General features: G+C 42.0%; 1 protein-coding gene across 1 annotated transcript in view; it reads left to right on the plus strand.

Annotated features, from left to right (window-relative positions):
• Positions 1–5,957, plus strand: part of KCNK1 (potassium two pore domain channel subfamily K member 1) — a 37,603-nt gene extending 31,646 nt beyond the window's left edge. Inside the window, exon 3 of the mRNA XM_068154516.1 lies at positions 3,059–5,957. Within this exon, the coding sequence (XP_068010617.1) occupies positions 3,059–3,318 (260 nt within the window). The 3' untranslated portion in view covers positions 3,319–5,957. The remainder of the gene's footprint in view (positions 1–3,058) is intronic.
• The last annotated feature ends 14,091 nt before the right edge of the window (positions 5,958–20,048 follow it).

Genomic DNA, 20,048 nt, shown 5'->3' on the forward strand with positions numbered 1-20,048 from the left:
TTAAAAAGTCCAAATGGCCAAACCAAACCTTTCCTGTCAGGCCTGTTTCTTAGGCTGGTGTGCATTTGTCTGTGCTCCTGTGTATGATCCAGCAATCTTAATGGAGGCAAAATGCCCAAGAACTTGGTTGTGTGTTTTGCCTATAGAAAGACTGGGCCTTGAAATTTCATTTTTTGAAGCAGTGCATTGAACTAGCCAATAGAAAACAGTATTTTATTCTTCTGCCACATTGTCATTACAGAAGATTTCCCCCACTACCCCTAGGGTTATGTTACCAGCTTTTGATTATTACAATGTTGATCTGCAGAGTTCATTCAGGGATGCCATATGATGAAATGCATGGAGAAAGTGATGCATAGTAAAGGCCTTGTAAAATTTCTAGCCATTCTAAACAAAATCAGAATAAAACATTGTGGCTCAGATTATGCTTCTTCCAACTCTAGAGCACTTAAGAAACAAATTGCAGGAAATAAGGAAAAAAAAGGTAGCTTTTAGACAAAGCTATAACCTTAGAATATTTAATTTCAGCTTCCTTTTTTTTAAGGTAATAACTTCTAAATTAATCTTTTCTTTCATGTGAAGAAGTCAAGGAACCAAACAGAACTACTGAACCTAAATTTTCTTCATCAGAAAATGCTTACTGAGTGCTAAAGGCTTTTTATTTTGTTTTTTTTTTTTTTTTTTGATAACACAAGGCCTGTTCTTAATCAAGTGGTGATCAGCTGGACTGAGTTTAGGAGATAATTACAAAAATTTCAGTGTGTGTCGTTTAAATGGCATAGATTTGTCTTTTCTTCCTTGTGCTAATACATAACTCATATTTCTTCATGAGATAAAGCTTAAAAACCGTTCATAGATTTTAGCTGTAGCACTGATTTACATCAGGACCTGGCACTGCAATATTGATTTAATAGTGCTCCTGGAAGAAAAAGGGGAATGTTATTGCCAGTGAATAATCTGTAACTACAGGTGACATATTTATGCCTTTAGGTAACATAATTGTGACCACATGTGGATTATAATAATTAATTTGGCTTGATATTTTGGTACATTTAATATTCAGCCTTTAGATGAGCATGTTATACTAATAATCATACACTTAGCTTCTGCTTGAGTTACTTATTGAAATACTTAAGTAGTCATGGTCCTCAACTCATAATGATCAGTAGCAGAGATCTAATGAGACACAGAGACTGAAAAATGCTCATTTTAACACTTTCTCTCAAATTCTAGATTCATATGTTTGAAGAATGAAAGGGGAAAAAAACCAAACCAATAAAAAAGCAATACAGAGGAAGTTAACCATTCTGAGCTCTATTTAGAATAATAGAATAAACAAGGTTGGAAAAGACCTCAAAGATCATCAAGTCCAGCCTGTCACCCAAGACCCCATGACTACTAAATCATGGCACCAAGTGCCACGTCCAATCTCCTCTTGAACACCTCCAGGGATGGTGACTCCACCACCTCCCTGGGCAGCCCATTCCAATGGCTAACAAAGCTCTCCTCACCTTGAGCCTAAACTTCCCCTGGCGCAGCTTGAGACTGTGTCCTCTCATTCTGGTGCTGGTTGCCTGGGAAAAGAGACCAACCCCCTCCTGTCTACAACCACCTTTCAGGTAGTTGTAGACAGCAATAAGGTCTCCCCTGAGCCTCCTCTTCTCCAGGCTAAACAATCCCAGCTCCTTCAGCCTCTCCTCATAGGGCTTGTGCTCAAGGCCCCTCACGAGCTTCATTGCCCTTCTCTGGACACATTCAAGAGTCTCAATGTCCTTCTTAAACTGAGGGGCCCAGAACTGGACACAGTACTGAAGGTGTGGTGTAACCAGTGCTGAGTACAGAGGCACAGTGACTTCCCTGCTCCTGCTGGCCACACTATTCTTGATGCAGGCCAGGATGCCATTGGCCTTCTTGGCCACCTGGGCATACTGCTGGCTCATGCTCAGCCAGCTGTCAACCACTACCCCAGGTCCCTTTCTGTCTGGCTGCTCTCCAGCCACTCTGACCCCAGCCTGTAGCTCTGCATGGGGTTGTTGTCACCAAAGTGCAGCACCCAGCACTTGGATTTGTTGAATGCCATCATGTTGGACTCTGCCCATCTGTCCAGTCGGTCAAGATCCCTCTGGAGGGCCCTTCTGCCCTCTAACAGATCAACACCTGCTCCTAACTTGGTGTCATCTGCAAATTTACTGATGACTGACTCAATCCCCTCATCCAGATCATCAGTGAAGATGTTAAGAGGATGGGGCCCAGCACTGATCCCTGGGGGACACCACTGGTGACTGGTTGTCATCTGGATGTGGCACCATTCACAACCACTCTCTGAGAGTCTCAGTCTGTGAGAGCTATTAACTTTAAAAATCAGAGTGTACACCACCAAAGTCATCAGTAATATCGTTTCAGTAGCAGTTCAAAGTTTGAATAGTTTATCTATGTTAGAAGAACAGTGCAAATAATCTTCAAGGTGTCATCTATCAGATTTCTAAAATAGCAGCAGTAACTTTACAGTAATTTTTCATTTTGATTTTATTTGGTTTATATACATTTCTCACTGCTTTGTTGTTCCACTCATTTCAGGGGGTTGGATATCTTCTTATAAATTTAAAGGCAAATAACTCAGAACTTTTCTTGAAATAGAAGTAATTTGTCCTGCTAAACTGGTACCAAACAAAACCCCCACCCAAATAACCATAGTTAGCTGCCATATTTTTATTTCTATTTGTAACATGTAGGTATTTTAAGGAAATTAAAGTATTTTGAGGGACACTTAATTACATGAAGGTTGTAAGTGGGAGAGCATGCATATGGTAAATTGTAGCATATGGTTTCCTTTAGTGCCTTTTTGTTATTATAGAGGGTGTTGTTAATTGTAGAATAAAAAGGGGAAAAAGGGTTTGATAGTCCCAAAATAAGTTACAGAGCTTTGAAACTGGGTTGTAAAGAAAGTCAACACAGTACTCAGAAATGACAAGAGTGGGAAAAGTTGCAGGGTTAAAACTCTCCTGCTTGATTTGCTAATATTTTAAAACACCTTTTTTTTTCTTTTTTTGGTACCCAGGTTATCTGTTGCTGGGCCTCATTGCAATGCTGGTGGTTCTTGAGACTTTCTGTGAACTCCATGAACTCAAAAAGTTTAGGAAGTTGTTTTATGTGAAGAAGGACAAGGAAGAGGACCAAGAGCAAATAATGGAACACGACCAGCTCTCCTTCTCTTCCATCTCAGACCAAGCATCCTCAATGAAGGACGACCAGAAGGCAAATGAGCCTTTTGTGACTTCTCAGTCCCCAACTTCCAATGACAGCTCTCTAAACAATTAATAGAGGGGTATCCATACTGATGTTTTGGTGCATTTATGCTACTTACCATAAGAAATAGGACTCCTAATAATTTTTTTTCTGAAACTCTACAAGCTGGAAGACTGTGCTACTTTAACAAGGATTCATCACTTCTGACATGGAGAAGACTTCTGGGGAAAAATGTGGGAGCCACCCTGGGAATAGGGAGAAAATGTAGGATGTGGCTGGGAACATTAGTCCATTTTGCTAGAGGATTAAGGAGTTAGATATACGACTTTCAGCGATGCCAGAGAGAAAGGCTTGCATGAGCACATACATCAAACTCATCTTTAGGAGGATGGAGGCCTTTGCTGACAAGCAACTCATTTAATTGCATGCCCCGTCTTGCAAGTGGGTGACATAGCAAGTTTTGGGATGCGTGCTTTTGATTGTCAAAGCGTAGTCACAGATTTAGTCTTAAAATACCAAAACTCTGAATCTGGAAAATGTTTCCAGAGCAGTAACTATAGATCTGTTTGAAAGAGAAGTATGTAGATCATCCCTCTATTACCCAGTAACTTCAGGGTGCAAATAATAATTCTGGGAATTAAACAAGGCTCTGGTCCCTTCTTTGCCTCTTTACATTCAAATTTGTTCTTTCCTTAAAAGGTCCTCTAGTAGTGAGAAAAATGTTGTCCTGAAGAAAGTGTGCCTTGAGTCTTCTGTGCCATTTGCCTTTGTATGAAATACTTTTATAAACTCTGAGAGATAGGAAGATCAATTCAAATTGCTGGGTCAGGTGAATAGTAGAGAAGACGACAGCTGCATTTCAATCCTCTGTCCTCTGAAATGGGCAGTTGTTGGTTATTAGCTGTGTGGAATGGAATGAAAAAGGGGCAGCCTGTGCTGTGATTGGCATAGTCACGTATTTATGTCATTCTCCTAGTAGATGGGTGAAACCTGTTCAGTGGAAGAAAGACTCAGGGCTCTTTCTTCCACAGTCCAACTCAGTGCGTGCTTTCTGCTGACCTGATAGGTAAGAAGAGGAACAAAAATAGTGTCACCTTGGAATGCAGCTCCTTTTTTACCTTTTGCTTTTCTTACTAGTACTCCGAGCACTTGGAGGGAGAATGGAATGTTTCAGGGCAAAACAATTTTTCAGTTTTTCATATGCAAGAAAAAAGGGAAGATGTCATATGTGGTTCAGATGGAACTGAATTTTATTTCCCCTGCAAAAAGTCACTAAGAAGTCAAAATCCCACTCAGTTTCTGAAGCTGGAACTTCTTTGGCTATAACAGGAGCGAGACTGTAGTCCAGCTACCAGTCACTGTGCTGAATACAGGGACCTTGAACTCAGTGAGCAGGAGATGACACTAAAGTGGTTGTAATACTTTCTCTTCTGGCCTTAAGAATCAATGATATGGGAATCTCGATAGAGCTTTGCAATGAACAAAAAGATCTGGAGCACAAATAGCCATATTAGGACAGCCTCCCACACAGAAATAGCGTAAAGGAGAGCCTTTTCCCTGCAGTGCAAGCATGCCAGATTGCCTGTGATTTGGCTTTTAGTGTTTAGAGCTGAATAATGTTTTGCTATAAACGACAAAAACGCAGTGTGTCTAGATTTAGCGCACATGGGAAAATACTTGAAAGTAAATAACCCAAAATATACTGTGTTTGAGCTTAATTATAGTTAGCATCAAACAGATTTTCTATCTTTACTGGAAAAACTTACTTTATGGTTAAATCAGCTAAAGTCTTCAATTAAAAATTATATTTATAGAAAACCAGAGCTAAAGGTTTGGTTGGTTCGAGTTTTATTAGGTGAGAGCATACCATGCATGTTCCCAGGAAAGTGGCTATTTTTATACTGCTTAAATTAACACGGTTCTATTTATAATGAATGTTAACCAATATGTATATACCTATATACATAAATATATTTATATACTGTACATATGTCATAAATCTCTGGAATTAAACAGACTTAGGAATGGCATTTTAGGTAATTTTCTTTTCCCTAGACTTTCGTTTATGCAGTCAATACTTGAAAACTACAGCACTAAAATGACACTGACATAAAATTAAGAGTACTGTACTACAAGAAACATTTATAATAAGTTTTATTCAGTGGAATTTTATTGAATGTTTTCAGTACCTAAAAATGCAAGGTTTCTTTTCATTTCAATGTAATGTTAAACTCTAAAGGATATGCACAGAGGCTCGATGATGTACAAAGTTAATTTTGCAGCAGCTACACAACTGCAAAACGTAGACACATGAAACGAAAGCACAGAACTCGAAGCAGAAGCGATAAACCAAACGGTATACTGTGATATAGTGTTTGCTATTTTAAACTGAAATTAAAAAATCTGCCTTTTGCTTGCCTGCACTACAAAGTGGGGAACATTTTCTCTAGTGATGTGTGTGCGTGCATATACTATGCAAAAACTCTGTCTGCGTTTGTCAAGGTTCTGCATCCTTTAGTTTGCTTTTCTCAACTCAAGGCAAGACCATTAATGCCAGAGCGTGTTACCTAATCTTGGTGTTAATTGTTGCTTAGCACTGTGTTGATTATTCCTACAGGAAAAAAAAGGCATTCCAAAATGTGTTTGGGTTGGTTTCTTTGTTTGTTTCAGATGCTGATTGATTATAGCAAATAAAAAATGGTAGTCTAGAATTCATCTTGCTTTTGTAACCTAACTACTCCAATATTTGAGGAAGTCTGAAAAACTGTCATTGGACAGGTCATCATCAGTGCCACTGATGAAAATGGTGGCCATCATTTCCTACAGCTTTGACATTTTCATGTGAAGCCAACACACAAGATCTGAATAAATAAAAATGGAATCCAGATTAGAAGGAGAAAGATTATCGTGAGGTTGGTGAAACACCTGGAACAGGTAGCCCAGGGAGGTGGCTGAGGCCCCTTCCCTGGAGATATTCAAGGTGAGGCTCAACAAGTCCCTGGGCAACCTGGTGTAGTTGGGGATGTCCTTGCTGACTGCAGGGAGGTCAGACTAGATGACCTTTGGAGGTCCCTTCTGGCCTGGACAATTCATGATTTTATGATCATGCAAGAACTTTAGATGAGATGAAGAGAGGGGACCTGTATGTCATCTGCACTAAGGAGGAGTGATAATGGGAATAAGTGAGGGGGCAAATAGTCACTTGGAAAAGGCCCATCCCTGCCAATGAGTATACATTAACTTCAGTTGCAGCCACCACTAAGTACCACCACCAGTTTATTTCTAAAACTAGTTCCAACTTCTGGCAAATAGGGGCTGTACAACTCATCCAGCTCTGCTCTGTACATCAGCCAAAGTTCATGCTGCCAGTAATGTAATGCCTATAAAAATTAACAGCTAATTTAGGAGAATTAAATGGTTTTCTTTTTCTGCTGCATCGATGCTGTGCTTCTGGGGATTATTTAGACTCCAGTTTTATTCTGGGCTGCAATGCCATGTTACCCTCCAACTAAAGCTTATGTCTCGGCCATGCATGGGCAAAAATTAATTAGCATGAATAAACAGAAGACAGCAAACTGTAGTATCGGTTTAAATGGGAATTAGCAAACTCTGATTCTGGATTGCTGGGCTGGTTTATGATTATGGGCAAAGATCTGTTAAATTTGTTTAGCAACTGCCATCTGTGATCTGAGGCATGCTTTCTGAATAGAAATGCAAAAAAAAAAATATTGATGTCCAATAATTAAGTACAGTATCACTTTGGGGATTAAATCTCCCAAATGTTTAGTTAGCTGCTTCTGCAGAGTAATCCTATTTGCATGAGTTAGTAAGGGCCTGTTCGAAATTTAGTATGCAACAGTTAAAGTCCACACAGTTCATTCAAATTTATACTGTGTGTTCTGAGAAAAGGAAAAAAAAATCAGTATGAAGGAAGACCTTATTTCACCTCTCAGGGAGCTTGGCCTGGTACTGAGCTATGATCAGAACTGAAAAAATCTGGCTGTCCAAGCCCACGCAGGGAGACAGGCAGTCTTTGCCCCAGGAAGGCTTGCAAGAAACATCCCTGGACTTGATAAGAGAGCAACCTCCCTGGGATGTCAAGAGGAGAGACCATGGCTGCTCTGAGGCTGAAGGTAAGTAGCAGAAACAGCCTTTACAGTGAAAGAGGGGGCACAGTGGGATTTGGGGGGGCGGGGAGAGAGGAGCTAGGGGCACACAGCCTGCTCCAGCCCCTGGGGAAGGACCTGTGCTGCAGCATAAAGAAAGGAGTGAAATAATTTGATAACAGAATTATCAAAGCGGTGGGGAGGGATGTGTTGCTTTTAAAACTTGCTTTACTTCCCCTCTTTTACACTGTTTTGAGAGGTTTTGAAATGTACTGGAAAGAAACAGAGGGAAGGAGGAACTAGTGCACCTGTCAAAAATAGTAGGCAGAAATGACCCTTGTGATGTTCTCCTTTGATCATAAAATCATGGAATCAGAATTGTCGGGGTTGGAAGGGATCTCAAGGAACATCTAGTTCCAACCCCCCTGCCATGGGCAGGGACCCCTCACACTAGATCAGGTTGCCCAGAGCCACATCCAGCCTGGCCTTAAAAACCTCCAGGAATGGGGCTTGCACCACCTCCTTGGGCAACCTGTTCCAGTGTGTCACCACCCTCATGGTCAAAAACTTTTTCCTAACATCCAATCTCAATCTACCCATTTCTTTTTTCTTTTTTTCTTTTCATTCCCCCTAGTCCTGTCACTACCTGAGACCCTAAAAAGTTGCTCACCAGCTTTCTTGTAGGCCCCCTTCAGCTATTGGAAGGCCATGATTAGGTCTTCTTGGAGCCTTCTCTTCTCCAGACTGAACAGCCCCAACTCTGTCTGTCCTCATGGGAGAGGTGCTCCAGCCCCCTAATCATCCTCATGGCCCTTCTCTGGACACGTTCCAGCGCATCCATATCCCTCTAATAATAGGGGCTCCAGAACTGGATGCAGTACTCCAGGTGGGGTCTCACCAGAGCAGAGTAGAGTAGTTTCACCTCCCTTAACCTGCTGCCTATGCTGATCTTGTGCAGGACCCAAGACCCATATGTATTAGAGCAGATCAGATTTCCAAGTCTGATAGAGACTCCATCACAGCTCTTATCCCCTGTTCCAGATGTTAAAAATTTCCTGTTTCCCATATCTGGCTGCACAATTTCTAATTAATTGTTTCAAAGGCAGCCTTTCTGTAGTACTTTGTTATGTTTTTGCTAGGTGACAGACCACATCACATTAACTATCAGCTTGCATGGAGAAGATGAGCATCCTTCAATTTCCTCTCTAATAGGTGAAGCAGGCTGAGCTCCTCTGGGTACTGAACACAAGCATCTTGGCATATTCTTGACACTGGTTTTCAGTGCAGCACTGAAATCAGAGTGCCACATTCCTGCCAGTACCCAGCGTGGTACCTCTTCAGAGGTGCAGTGGTCATGGAGCAGAAAGGGGAGATGGAATTAGCCACCATATCATATCCCCACCACTGTGCTTTCCATCTCCCTGGGGACTCCCATCTCTCCTCTCATCCCTCTCCTCACCCAGACCTGTAGGGCACATAGGAAGTAATCATTCCTACCGTTGCTATCTCTGGAGGACATGCATGAGATCAGGGAAGAGGCTGTGGCAATACTAAGTCATCTTTGCCCTAGATGGTCTTAATTGTCTGAAACAGAAACCTTGATTTTTAAACACAATTTGCTGCACCATACAAGAGCCAGAAGCTTTGTCTGCTGGGCAGGAGCTGTTTGCGTGTTTTGTTGACCCTTAGGATGTGAGAGGTTGTCAGAGCTCACAATTACACATTTACTTCAGGTGGTTTCCTCCTGTCCTCTCAGCAGCAGCTTGGGCATCAACAAAGTGCTGAACACATCTGAGAGTATAAATGCACCCCTGGTGAATGGTGAAGGACCTTGCAGGAAGAGCAGTGCAGAGAAAGAGGAGATGTATTTTTATTAACATCAGGGTACAACTGGAAAAAAATATCTCTTGCATTCACCAGAGCTGCTCTAGGGTTCTGCTGTCCCCCTGTGATAGTGCCCCTGTGATGCACACTGGGGATGTGTGCTGTGACTCCCCTAGTGAGGTCTGCCTTAAATTAAAACACAACTGTGCCTGCAATTTCCTTTTAGAGGTGAGGCAAGAGACCTATTTCTGGGATACTGAGGGCAATAAGGCAATGTCTTGAGTCAGGTCCTGAGTACCCACCTCTAAATTATCTAAAAACTTGTGAGTTTCTGCCAAGTTACTGATAATTTTGATGGTGCAGGTATTGCTATCTCATCTTCTTACAAAGGAGCCTAATAAGGTTTATGCTTTTTCTTTGCATGGTATGCATTGAAGCAAGCAAACAAACAAACAAAAATCAATAGCTTTTTCCAAAGGTTTTTGTCCTGAATGCCCTTAAATGTGAGTTTGGTGACTAAACAGAATTATGTATTGATCTGTCCATGGACAGGAGACTGACACTGAATGCTTGAACAAAAATAGACCCAGTGGGCAAATAGCTACACAGGACTTTCTTCCTCATCTGCAAAATGTATGCCTGGGTGAAACTCCTGGAGATGACAGCCAGAGAAGAGAAGCAGGAACAAGTGAAGAACACACAACACCAGTTTAGCAAGACCCCAAGGTCATTCTGCTGCACCTCAAGAAAGATGAGAACTTGTATGCTCCAAACTCACTGAATGGGACAGCTAACACAACCATTTGCTTCTGCTGTTTTTCTGTTTTTATCACAGTTACACTTTGCAGTAATCCTGTAACCCAGGGGGCACAACCCTTTGTGAATGCAATGAAAGCTTTTATTTAACATTATTTTTAGAGGCATTACATCAGTAACATTATGCCATCCTAACACCATCACCTTGGCAGCTCCACAAGGCATTCCCCATGCCTTGTCCACATGGTCAATGCAGTACATTAATAATACTTTGCATCTCATGAGGAGTGAGATATAAACTTAGTAGAAAATCATATGTTGAATGATATAAAGAACTACTGCTCTGATTTCAGCCACTGGTTCTGTACCTCTCAAAATAAACCAAGTTTGTCTTGTTTATTAACTTTACAAACCCGCTGCTGCTAGATCATGGTTCTGTCACACTCAAGAAATCTATCCAGATTCTGTCCCATTCATATTTGTGCTACTATTTTACCAGAGATGACAGTTTATCCAAGAATCTGAAGTGCATACAAGAGCTGTGACTTCTTCAATCTCAAGATCCCAAATTATCTCCTTCATGACAAACTGGTCTCTGAAGGACTATGAGCAAGCAAGAGCAGGTAGTGAGCTGGGATGTGAATTTCTGTTCCTCTCTTGCTCAGATTCAACTTATATTGTCACCCCCACACAACAGCTACAGCTCGCACTCCCATGGGAGCATAGCAATTTTAGCATAATTTTGGCCTCTCTTGTACCAGAACTTGTTAGTGCTGTGACATTAACATCTCTTTTCCTATATGATAAGTTTTTAAGATGACTGGTGGTTTAAGCCTTAACTGGGAGTTAAGAGCTCAGATGAGGGCAAGGCTGAAAATCTTTCCCCCACTCTCCCCTCCTTCCTCCCAAAAGAGAGGGAAAGAAAAAGGAAGGAGCAAATCCACCAAACAATAATTTGGAGTTGAGTCAGCTTGGAAGTAGAGAGGCAAAGAGTTTTCTTTAAACAATATAAATATATATATACATATCAATAACAGGAAAGGTTCACAAAGGCAAGGAACAAGGATGGATGGGAGTGGGACAAAGAAGAAGAATACAAAACCAGTCTCTCCCTGAAGAGGTGCAGAGGCAGCAGGGAGAAGGATCAGGCCCAACCACATGGCAGAGGAACAGGAAAGCAGCCACAGTAGCTCTCATCTAGGAGAAGCAGGAGCCAAAAGCAGGCCTAATGACTGCAATGTCCTGCTTTTTATACCCTAGCTGGGCAGGGAGGGGGGAGTGGAACAGACTCAGTTTCCCAGGGGTAAAACACCCCGCAGGGAGGGCAAAGTGCCCGCAAGCCCTCCACCCTGTTTTGTTTCTTTTCAGAATGGGCATTTACCCACCACAATGACATCCAGCTAAATGAATTACAGGAAAACATTGGTGACAGGCTGGGAGCTGTTGGATAGATGTTTATCATCTGGAAGCACAAACAGAAAACAACCAGAAACTTAGGTTCCATATCAGTGGTAGGTTTGTATGAAAACCACAGCAAAGCTCTCCGTGTTTTCAACAGGCTTAAGTCTTACTCAATTATCAGACCTCTGAGAGATGCTGCTGTCTAATGGTTTAATCTAAATACATCCATTGTGTTTAATGGCTGGGCAAGACTGGTTCTGACTGGAGGTTTTGAGTAAACAGCACTCCTGATGAGGGAAAAGGAGTTCATGCCCATTTATGATGCAGTTTAGCAGCTAGTGAATATTCCTAGGTAAAAAATAGGCAGTTTAAATAACAGCTACTTTGTTTGCATTTAAATGGATTGTTATCTCTAGGGGTATCTATATGCAATGCTTTCTGTTTTTTGTCAGTTAATAGGGTTTGGTTCTCCTGCTCTAATAAAAAAAGCAAGCATGAATGACCTTTCAGCTTGGGAAGGGTACAGGCTGAAAGCTCCACTTAAAAAATGCTTGTGGTTTCTGTAGGTAAATTTCCCCCCAAAACCAGTGGTTGTCACCCAAACCAGGTGTACTGATGTCTGGAAATGTTTGCAGGACTGAACTTAGTCCAGCTCAGACAGTAAGTCCATCAGTTGCGAGGACATCTGAACTGCTGACAGGAGTACCTTTTATCATATTCTTTCCTTCAGATTCATGCTTTGTCAGGTGCCAAACATGACAGTTTTCTCCCATGGTATCTAACACAACTCAAAATTTTGTGGAAAAGAGTAAGTGAAATTATCTCAACTGACTTGGATCACTCTGGGGTCAGGGGGGACACAAAAGAGCGGGATGCCTAATATTGGTCTCTGTGGCACTGAAGTATCTATGCACCTAGACCAACATCCTGTTGATGCCCACAACAGCTGTAGTGTAGTGAAGAGTAAAAAAACCAAAATGAATGGCATCAAGCAAGAAAGAGAAAATCTGTGGTGGAACCTGGGCGTAACCATGAGACCAGCCTATCATGGGATTGAACAGCTAAATCTAGTGTCACAACCATACGTGACTAAGTCTCCATTCAACCAGAAATCATACTAAAGGAATTGAAAGCCCATATCTTACACCATCATTTCCAAAACTGAAAACCATCTCTGTGTTCACATTTTCCTCTGTAACCTAATCCAGCATTATCTTGTAAAGTCAGGTACCTTCGCCCAGCACCCATGTTCAAAGGCTGCTCCAGCACTTTATTTCTTGAAGTTAAAAATCTTCTTTCCAAACAAAATTATTTCAGTATACATCTGGTTGATCTTATAACAGCTTTTAACTGAACAGAAATAATTCCTCTCCCTTCCTACACTCCTTGCTCAAATGTAATCCAAGACTTCTGTTAACACAGCTACACAAGACAGGCTATTTAATCCACCCTTGAGAACCAGAATCATCTTTTGTTTCTGAGTAGCCCTTTCCCCATTTTCTTTTTGAAAGGCAGGTGAGAATAAGTGCACACTGACAGTTCAGAGAGGTTGTTGCAGCACCTTAGCCAGTGCCAGAACTTTCCCTGCCACTGTGGAAAACATGTCACCTGACACTTTCTGTATCTCCTGTCTTCCCTGATTGTTGAGTGCAGAAGGATAAGCAGCAGAGTATTATTTTGCAGTGAACCTGGGATCACTCTCCTCCCCAGCACTCATTGATAACATCTCAGCACACTGCAACAGACCTTTGACCCTAAGTGAATTATGCCATACATTCTTCCCAATACATTTCATACTTTCACTAGCCCCAGGGCTACCCAGTTCTTCCAATAAAACAATCCAGTTATCCACTATAAACATGAGCCTCATCTTGCACTCTAGGCATGAAGGAAAATGGACTAATTGGTGATTTGAGATACCTCTCTGTGCTGGTAACAACTCTCACCAATCAATCTTTTAATAGTGTTTTCTTCACCCAAGTCCTCATGCAGTTTGTAATTTTTGCAGTATATCCTAGCCTTACAAACAAATCCTTGTGAGTCATTGTACTAAAGTCTTCTGTAGAGGGGAAGCCAACCAATCTATGCTATTAACTGGAATAACCTTTTTTTTTTCTCAGCACTCTCCATCACTGTGCATTTATACATAATAGCCAGTTGCTTCTGTGATCACATTTTCTGATTCTTTTCAGTGAACATGACTGGTTTTGAACATGACTGGTTTTGTTCTTTGCCTAACTTTACCCCTGCTCTTTGATGAAATGTAACAAAGGAGACAAAAAAACCCTTGCCAAAGGAAATGGCTTGATGGATACAGGAACACTGGTTTTATCTATCCTGAAAAACAGGACTTGACATGATTTTACCTATTGGGTGTTTCTTTTTGTTATCCTTCCTCTTTCTTCTGGTAGTAAAGTGGCAATGCAGAGCCTGGACGTGCTCCTCCCCAGGCAGACAGTGCCTTTTGTTCTCATGACAGCTTCCAATGAATCCCCTAATCCAAATGCCAATGTTCAAGAGTTAAATAAGACCCCCCTGCATAAAAGAAGTCTAGATGAGTGGCTGTCATGTTCCCTTGCCTATGAGAAGGGATGCTGTCCTGGACCAGGGATGGCTGGTCTGCCTGCCTTGCTATTGCTTGGCAGGGAAGATCACAGATGGTCCAGAGCTCAACCCTCCTTCCGTGATGGCCCAACTCCCTGCCATGGTTGTTAATAAAAGGGCTGATGCCAGTTTTCTCAGAAAGGTCAAACATATGCTGACTAACAGCTTACACTGAATCATCTTTTCCCAGAAAATTCAAGTTGCCATTTGCTGGCTTCCCAGTTCTGCCAGCTCACTCCAGAATTTGTTTTTCACAGAATGAGGTTGCAGCTCCTTGTTTGTGTCACTTTAATAATTTCTTCCTTGGGGTGGGTTGTTAGTTTGTTTGTTTGTTCAATCATCTCCTGCACTGTTGTGCTGAGCTCTTTCTCAGTGCCTCACACACCTCCGCTCTGTCCCAGTGCCTGCTGTTTTTCTTGGCATCTGAATTGGTACTAACTGGTATATAATCAGCCTGTGTTTTACCAAGCAACATTTGTTCCACTGTCAGCTTTCATTTCATCTTCTGCTCTGATGCCAGTTACTGTTCTGCTCTCCTGTGTGGAGCTCTGGCTGCTTTGCTGGGTGCTGTACAAATTTCTTTGGGTCATTTCTGATTACTTTAATATCTGTATCATTGGAGCTTGTTGCCTAGTGTTGCATCCTTGCTTCTTACTAATCCATACACTTGTTTCACCTCTGCTCTGTATCTGCGTGTCCCAGGTTTTTGCCTGCCCTTGTGCATTCACAAGTTCATGTGAGCATGTGAGAGTATTTCTTAATTTTAAGCCTAATATAATAAAAAGTCCAGTAAATGGCTCCTGACAGGCACACTCATACACTGTAAGATACCAATGTAAGTGTTTTGGCATAGAGCTATTTATTATAATCTGCCTGCAATAATCAAAATGCTAAAAACATATTTCACTCAATCACCACTTTTCCAAATTTCTATTTTATTGATCATTAGAGGCATCTATTGTGCTGAACAGATAGGCATGTAGCTACCCAAGTATTTATCTACACATTGTGCATGCTGTGGTGGACTGTGTAGACCAGGCTCTGATTTGTTGTGAGTAAGGGGACACAATTAAAATAATCTTAAAGAAAAGCTGGTTTCCAAGTGTCACAATTCCTCCTCTCCCACTCAGAGGTCTGTCAGTCGCCTTTGTAGACCACCTACCTCTTTTCTAAAGCAGCAGCTACACACCAAATTTAGCTTTGAAAACAGCCCTCAAACCCTACAGACACCTCCACAGGGTGCAGGAGCTTTCTCCTCTCCCAGGAAGTAATTGCAACAGCTGCTGCTTCTGGCTGTCCATAACACAGTAGCTATGTGGGGCCCACCCTGTCACAGATGGAGACAGCAAGTGAAATCCCTGGAGAGCTAAAAATATCCAGATGCCAAGGAACTAGAAAGAATTGTATGGACATCTCACAAACACTTCAAAACATCTCAGTTTTGAGTCCCTCATTACCTCAATCCCTTCACGCCACTCACACCACTCACGCCACTCCTTTGGCACTCATCCCAACTCCACAGTCCATATCCAAACACTGCAACAGTGATGGTATGGTGATGAGTACACATATGTACACTGATAGGGGTGTTCGCTTTTAGCAAAGAAGGGTGCACCTGAGACAATTCCATCTCTCTTTGGTGTGAAGTATAGCCTGGAGACCACAAACTCCATGGGCAAATGTGTTGTGCCTAGATAAATAGCACTTATTAACCAAAAAATGTGTCAAGCAGGACAGAAAGGAGTATGGCATAGGGGCTGGCAGAGTGGGGCATAGTCATCATGAAGTTAGACCTGTGGTTAATGTGGCTGGAGAAGTGGAGCAATGCAGACTATTATACAGGTATGGATTTATTAATATTTAATAGGTGGAATGATTAATTAAAAAAATCTTAATAACTTTATTTTAAAAAATCTCAACAAAAATATTAATAAAACCCATTAACTGGTTTGAAATATTTGGTTGTGGAAGAGATACCTCGCCAGCAAGAACATGTAACAATGTAAACAATATTAGCAAAAAAACAGAAACAACAAACAGTAATTTAAACTGTAAAGAAAAACAGAGAAGAACATCGGCAACATGCCAGCTTTGCCCATAAGGGAGGAACCCTAGAATTCTCTAGGGCAACAGGCCTTTTAACAGATGCTTACAAAAATCAGATTTTGTAGATTACTCACTGCAAATCACATCAGTGCAGTACATTCAGTCACAAAGTTTATAATCCACAGAAGGTGGTACCACGCGGCACGTGCGGGGATTTAAACAAAACCAAAATGGCGTCAAACAGGTGAAAGCTGAGAGAGTGCAGGTTCACTTTCTGTTGGCTTCTGCAGCGTGTTGCTGAGGCACATACAGGGCTTATCTCCAAAGGCTTTATAGCTGAATGTTTTGTAGAAAAGTGGTTGCTGTTGTGGCTTGTGGGTCTCGTCAGCTTTGTCTGTTCTGGAGAGGTTCTTCAGCTGCAATCTTCACAGCAGTTGTTGTTGCTTCTTCCAATAAAACAAAACTGTCCCAGGGTCTTGCCTCCTCCAGGATTCATCTCTCAGCCTGGCAAGACATGTTTGTCTGCTCCTGGGCTTTACAACATGTTACTACGAGGGGAACTTGCAGTCTTTCTGGGTAAATTGAAGCACAGCTTGGATTCCAAATTGCAAGACAAGCAAGTCTTGGCTTTTAGGGCTTGCAGGATTAAGCCTATGGCTTCTCCCAGATCTTAGGCAAGGCACTCACTCTTTGGGCTAGCATTTATAGACCTCCCACAACAACGATGCCCAGTGACAACAAAGATTAAGAGATAGAAACCTGATACTTTAACCTATAGAATCAGGTTTTCTCCAAATGTGGCTAAAGGCATGCACACCTGGCCCACTTGGACTGCAGGACATGTTCAGACAAGCCTGGGAAACGTGGGCAATCTCCTGAAAAACCCGACTTCCCTGTTCCTGCTCCATTGTCTAGTCCAGGGCATATCTGAGGCTTTGTCCCTTCAGGACAAGGATGTAGATTCATGTATCACCTATTCTAGTTTCCAGGAGTCTTTCTTCTCCGACATCACATAGTTGATACCTTCCAGGTAAATTTGAGGATGTGGTGCTTCAGCATCTAGCATACAAGAAAAGTCTGCTGGAAAGAGCAGAGCAGCTGGGAAGGGCACTCACACCAGAGATCCTGAATAAGAAAGCTGAATATAAATGGATTTTTAAGATTTTTGCCAATTTAAGAGGGAATGAGCTGAAACACTAATAATCAAAGAACAAGAATTTCAATTCTTGCCTTTTAGTGCTATGAATAAGAAAGAGAGTCAAGTGGGAACAGAGGATAAAATATCCTAAAAGAGATAAGATGAGGCAACTAATTTTAAAATAATTAAAGAAAACAGCCTGGATCCCAAGATAAGGAAAAAAGGATACAAAAGGAGTCATCAGCTCAGTAAGAATCTGTCAGCTCTTTTGTGTGGTCTGGTGTGTTTTCAAAACTAGGCAATATTGTCTGTTGGGCAAATACCAACAGAGAGTAAACATAGCTGTGTATTTTGCAAAAGATACTCCAGATATTGCCTTAAAGGGGAAGCTGTTATTCCTCAATAGACCAAATCCTGCCCCCAAATCACACTCAATGCTATCTTTAGGATGTTGTCATTTTCTTTTAGCTCAGCATGTTTGCTAGCTTTACTGGACTAAATGTGAGTGAAGAGACACAGAGTCATCTGCTGAGCTCTTTAAAGAAAAAAAAACTGTATCTGGTGGGGTTCTGGCAGCTCTCCCTTTAGCTGAGGCCAAGCAGGTGGGGTAGGTAATGGCACTCAGTCACTGGGTGGGGATAGGTCAGTGGTTTGAAGGGCAAGAGCTTCTTCTGTGCAGAGGGTCAAGTTAGCTAAAAAGGAATATTGCAATAATCTGAGCAATGTGCCCAGGAATAACACCTGGTAAAACAAGTCCTGGGAGCTTAAGCTATGGAATAATGATTTGTAGCAGAAAGTGATGGTGGCTTTTGTTTGCCACCATCTTTTCAGGCAGCTTTTCAGGCAGACTATCTAGATCAGTACATCCATGCATGTACAACAGCTGTGGCTTCACTCCTGGAGAAAGGTGAGACTGAGGTATGCATCTCTTGCCTGCTGCACTTTTCCCCACCCCAGGGCCATAGATGTGGAGCATAGTGGCCTGAACAGGGCGTGAAGGGGCTTTGTGGGGAGGGGAATAGTGTAACTACTGCTTGGTGTAAGTGCACCTGTCAGGGACTGAGAGTGATGCTGGGAAGCAAGAAGCTGAGACTAGAAACAAATCAGAGGGCTGGGGTGGGAGCAAGTGTAAGTGAGAAGATCAGTTTTCTTTTTACACTCTCACAAGTACTGTTTGAAGGTCTAGACCAAGCTGCTCTGGGACTAAAGGATGAGTTTCCTGTGTAAGGCAAAATACCAAGGCAAGGTGGCATAATTTCTGGATTACAAGTACAGTACATAGGGGAGATTCTACAAAAATCCTAATCTGTGAGTAAACCAAATATTTTCTCATAAAAGTGTCTGTTAAGGTTTGTGCCAAGCTGCAGTGTTTTGTGCACTTGCTGGTCACCAGCCTATTCTCTCTTTCAAACTAAGTACTGTTTCCAAATTTTCTAATTTGTCTAAATTGTTCAAATTACTTACATAGATACATTCTGTGGAGATGGTTCTTTCAACTGAATGCCTGTACCTGTAAATATTAACTGTAAATAATTTTGGCATAGTTTATACATTAATATATGAATATTTTTATTAATATCTCTGCCACTCATTCATAGTTATACTATTTATAACAGCTATAGGGTCTCCCTGCAGCCTTCTCATAGAAGATGGCTGTGCTGCCATTCAATGAGATCTGGACAGGCTGGAGAGCTGGGTGAAGGAAAATGTCATGAAGTTCAGCAAGGACAACTGCAGAGTCCTGCATCTGGGGAGGAATAACAGCAGGCACCAGTACAGATTAGAGGTCATCCTGCTGGAAACACCAGGCACCAGTACAGACTACAGGTCATCATGAAGGAAAGCAGCTCCATGGAGAAAGACCTTGGAGTCCTAACTGACAGCAAGTTATCCATGCAACAACAACGTCCCTTGGTCTTACAGTCAAGAAGTCCAATGGCCCAAGTGTGCCCAGCAGGTGTAGGGAGGCTACGCTTCTTTTGATGTATCCAAGGATGCAATTTACCTTCTGGGCTGCAAGTGTGCATTGTTGGCTCATGTCCAGCTTCTCCTTCACCAGTACCTCAAAGTCCTTTCTGAAGGGCTGCTCTCAATTTCATCATCCTCCACACTCTATTGATATCAAGGGTTGCCCCAGCCTAGATGCAAGACATTCCACTGTGCCTTATTGAACCTCAGGAGATTCTCCTCAGCCCACCACTCCAGACTATTTGGGTCCCTCTGGATGGCATCCTATGCTTCAGTCTTGTCAGCCACACCACTCAGCTTGATGTCATGTGCAAACCTGCTCTCTATGTCATTGAGTAAGATATTGAACAGCAGTGGTCCCAATACAGACCCTTGAGGGACACCTCTTGTCACCCATCTCCATCTGGACATCAAGCCATTGACTGACCACTGCCCTTTGTATATGGCAGAAGGGTGTAAATAGGCTTACCAATAGTCTACAATAATATGAACTACTCGTAAACACTTCTTGCACTACATCTTCATTAAAATGAAAATAAATAAATAAAGTTGGGTGTATGTTAGGAAGATCAATTAGGACTATTGGTGGTAAAGCAATGTTCAGTCCATCCTCCAACCCCTTCCAGCTTGACATTCAAGGACACCCTCTGGATTTCTGTGACAAGGGAAGAAAGCCAGATTACACAGTATTGTTACAAAACCATGGTTATTGTCCTGCTCCAGCTTGTGTTGATCATCTGCAGGGATGTTTGACAAGTAATGCACAGAGGTTCAGCCACATGGGTTGTTTTACCTAGCAACCCATTTTCACACCTTTTCATTTTCTAAGTAACTGACTTGCCTTTTTTAATCTTTCCCCACGGGCTACAGCTTTGCTGATTTCACCACAGAAACAGCCAGTGAACCAGCATATCTCTATCTCTTGAGCTTTCACCTGAAGGAGTTCCCAATGCTCCTGT

Source organism: Melanerpes formicivorus, unplaced genomic scaffold (genome assembly GCF_026170545.1).
Source record: "Melanerpes formicivorus ecotype bairdi unplaced genomic scaffold, bMelFor1.0.p_v2 SCAF_2, whole genome shotgun sequence".
NCBI classification, from domain to species: Eukaryota; Metazoa; Chordata; class Aves; order Piciformes; family Picidae; genus Melanerpes; species Melanerpes formicivorus.